This window comes from Trachymyrmex cornetzi, unplaced genomic scaffold (genome assembly GCF_001594075.2).
Source record: "Trachymyrmex cornetzi isolate Tcor2-1 unplaced genomic scaffold, Tcor1.1 scaffold127, whole genome shotgun sequence".
Lineage (NCBI taxonomy): Eukaryota > Metazoa > Arthropoda > Insecta > Hymenoptera > Formicidae > Trachymyrmex > Trachymyrmex cornetzi.
In genome coordinates, this window is record NW_017295839.1 from 2,193,953 (window position 1) to 2,197,669 (window position 3,717).

General features: G+C 33.8%; 1 protein-coding gene across 3 annotated transcripts in view; it reads left to right on the forward strand.

Moving 5' to 3' along the window:
* The window catches only part of Con (leucine rich repeat protein connectin), a 140,742-nt gene extending 137,352 nt beyond the window's left edge, over positions 1-3,390 (forward strand). For all 3 annotated transcript variants that reach the window (XM_018522112.1, XM_018522111.1, XM_018522114.1), the window contains 4 exons: positions 200-693; positions 997-1,173; positions 1,728-1,840; positions 2,574-3,390. In XM_018522112.1, coding sequence (XP_018377614.1) covers positions 200-693; positions 997-1,173; positions 1,728-1,840; positions 2,574-2,804 — 1,015 coding nt within the window. In that variant the 3' untranslated portion in view covers positions 2,805-3,390. The remainder of the gene's footprint in view (positions 1-199; positions 694-996; positions 1,174-1,727; positions 1,841-2,573) is intronic.
* Positions 3,391-3,717: the final 327 nt, after the last annotated feature.

Consider the following 3,717-nt stretch of genomic DNA (forward strand, 5'->3'; position numbering starts at 1 on the left):
TATATAATATCTTATTACGTGTATATTTATTCACTTAACAATAAATTCATAATACAAAAAGCACAAATAATTAATGATGTGAATACTGACTAATAAGAACAATAATTAATATAATTAAGAAATAAAATTTCATTTAATTAACAAACACAGTAAAATATATATACACGATATGCACAACGGTTTTAAATAATTGTTACAGAGACACGTTTGTAAAGTTGCCGAACTTGCGCAAGCTGAACCTGAACCACAACAACATTAGCATTGTTCATGACAAGGCGTTTAAGCTCCTGGGTTCGTTGCAAGAGCTCGAACTGAGCAACAACCAGATCAGTGTTATCACGCGCGACATGTTTTATGGTCTGCGCAATCTAAAGCGTCTCAATCTACGCGGCAATAGGATTAGCTTGCTTGGCGAACGTAGCTTCGTCGAGATGTCGGAACTAGCCGAACTCGAGCTCGATCAAAATCAGATCATACTCATAACCGAAAGAGCATTTGACAGCATGCGCAATCTCCAGAGGTTGCAACTTAACGATAATCAGCTAACGTCGTTGCCGCCGAATTTCTTGGTTGGCGCACCTGGCATTAACTTTTTGGATCTGAGAGATAACTTATTGAAGACCGTGACCTTTGACAACGTTAAACCAATCATGACTAATCTCTATGAAATTAACGGCCACTTATATCTAAGCGGTAAGTGCTTATATAGATTATTATTTCTATTAAAACTATAATATTCATCTATTTGAAAGTCTCGAAAGAAACTGTCAAAGAAATTATTAAACTTATCGTCTGCTAAAGAATAATTTGTAATAAAAATTAGATTATATATCTAGCAAGTAAATTGAAGAAACAATAATAGAAGATTATATTGCATCAAAGAGAGGCAGTTATTCTAAGTTGCGGATATTAAATTACCTACGGCAATTTGAAGTGATATTAACGATCAAAGTGGAAACATTTGACTGATCAAAGTGCATCATCCTATTTGCGTAGAAAACAATCTGATCTGCGACTGCAAACTCACATGGATCTGGGGCTTGCGGAACGAGACGAAGAACACGAAACTGAGGGATGCCCTAGAGGAGTTGACTTGCTTCCTTGAAAGCAATAATGCAACGCAGAAGATCAACAGGGAAGATCTGGGGAGGAATCAGCAGCCCGAGATTTCCGGTAAGTTTTGCTTCATGCGTGAATACGCGCTAGTACGAATGCCTTTCGGCGAAACGTATTTCATCTTTGTGTCGAAAATGTAAAATGTACTCAACATAGAGACATAAAAATAAATTCTATCTGTTGTATGTATAAATAGGCACAGAAATTAATTTAATTTCATCTATACTTGCTAACAAAAGTTAAAAATAAAATTATCAAGTAATACGAAGTCTAAAATCGAAATATGAGACGTTTTATAAGATGTCTTTTAGACGTCTTGTAGACAGTTCTCCTAAGAAAGATATCAAAATATTGTAGACGTGTTATATATAACGTCTTATTATAACGTTCCGAATTTAGACTCTTTCTCTAAATTGTTTTCTGGGTAATTACTTCTTTTTGTACGTATAAATTATTTTATTTGTACCTAAATTGTTTTATATGTATGAATCCTAAAGACAGACAGACAGAGAGAGAGAGAGAGAGGGGGGGGAGGGGGGAGAGAATCTTTTTGGTATGACATTTGACATTTCTTATTTTTTTAAACGGAATTTTATTGTACTGTGTTACAGACGAATATGTTGACAATAATTCGAGAGATTATGATAACGAGGATGATGAGGCTGAGAGCGGTGGTTATTTCGATGAATCCGATGACGAAAATTCATCGAATTTTCATAGCAAGGTAAGATATTCGATTTGTTAATTGCATACAAATGATAGATACATGTGATCGGGTTTTTTGAAATTCCTCTTGCAATAAATTATAAATAGTTGCTTAATCAAATTAATTTCATACATTAATATCTTAATTGCTAATCTTAATTACTATTAAAGCGTAATTTAAACTTTTATACTTTTATGCTTTGAAAAAAAATTAACATTACAAACATTAAAATTAACACTAAAAGACGTTTATTATATACCAAGTTGAGCTTAATGTCAGATTTTTCATTTTATATTTTTTATATCACGCGCAAGTATAAAATTTTTACAAGAAACGATGAAGATATAGAAGCATACAAACAATACATCGATATACAAGTATTATAAAAAAATTTTTAATTATGTACATATTATTAAAACTATAAAGAAAAATATAATATATAAATACATAGAATACCATTTTATATCTTTGAATAATTTTTTAAATTTCTGTATGTATGTGTCAAATTAAAAAGAAATATCTACAGCACAAAGTTCTGTTTATGTTTGGAAAAAATTCTATAATTTAGAATCAGATATCTTAAAATAATATAATAAAAGTAATTAAAACTTTTTTTGCACGTTATTAATCTAATCCTACTGTTGCACATGCATGCATATGTTATAAATCTATCTTTCGTTTGATCAAAACGTTTAAATCTTTCTAATCGATTGAGTGATTCTACGTAGACCATTTTGGTTTTAATTTACAGAACAATCGTGAGGATAGGAAGTGCTGTATAAAGCATCTATTCGATTTGAAGGTAGAAGAGCTGCCATGCCCGCAGCGTGAGGATTTGATGGCCTCCGAACAGCCATCCAGCCGCCATGAAAACGCCCGCGTGGGCTCCAGCTGGTTCAGCTCTGGTTCAATCTCGGTCCAGGCTGGTCAGTCCGTCCTCGTTGCCTCATTGCTATTGCTAGCTATACTTTTTTTCACGTAGAAGCAGCTAAGCGTTCAAAACTAAAGCGATATAAATGCTATTTGGCGTCCCGATATGCTCGAGTGAGCGAATGGAAAATCGTACACATAAACGAAACGGGACGCGAAAGAAAGTGTATGTTTATGCGTGTGCATTTGTGTGTGTGTGTGTGTGTGTGTGTGTGTATGTGTGTGTGCGGGCGCGTGAGCACTTACGTGGGAAACTAACTGGACAAGAGACGTACCTTCAAAACTGCTTTTCGAAGCACTTACAGTTATCGTTTGTTGTATGAAGTCTCTTTAAAGCATCCGAACAGTCCAAACTTTAAAAATGTTGCACGAACGTGACCGCATATTGATAATGCATCACGATGGATGGGATCGTTAAATCACAATTGTCCAGTACCAGAACGCGGCTGCATTTACACGTCATTTTTAAAGTTTGATAATTTTTTAAAACTCTCTTGTGTACTTGACGTGATAATATGATAAAAACATTCGCCATTATTTGAAGCGTGTTGTTATGCAGAATTTAATGGGCCAACTATAACGAGATGCAACATTTTACGTTCGCAATAATTTACGTGTTTACTGTTTTTTTCAACATAAGCCAAATGGTAGTCTAAAAATAACAAAGTTACATATAACGTTTTATTTTACATATTGATCGAATTTAATTCGAGCTCAAATGCGTTCTCTTACATACTGTACGTCATTCCCGTATTTGTACAGTATATATATGCGTAGTTTTACTGAATGTGTGTATTATAAAAATACCAAAGAAGATGTGTATTATAAGAATACCATTAAAAAATACCGCGCACACTGCCGTTTCTCGTTAACTATTTCGCTTGCGTAATTACATACTACCATTTAGATCATAGTCCATTATATTATATTCAACTAATTTTGACCGAGACGATGGGTCCAGCTAT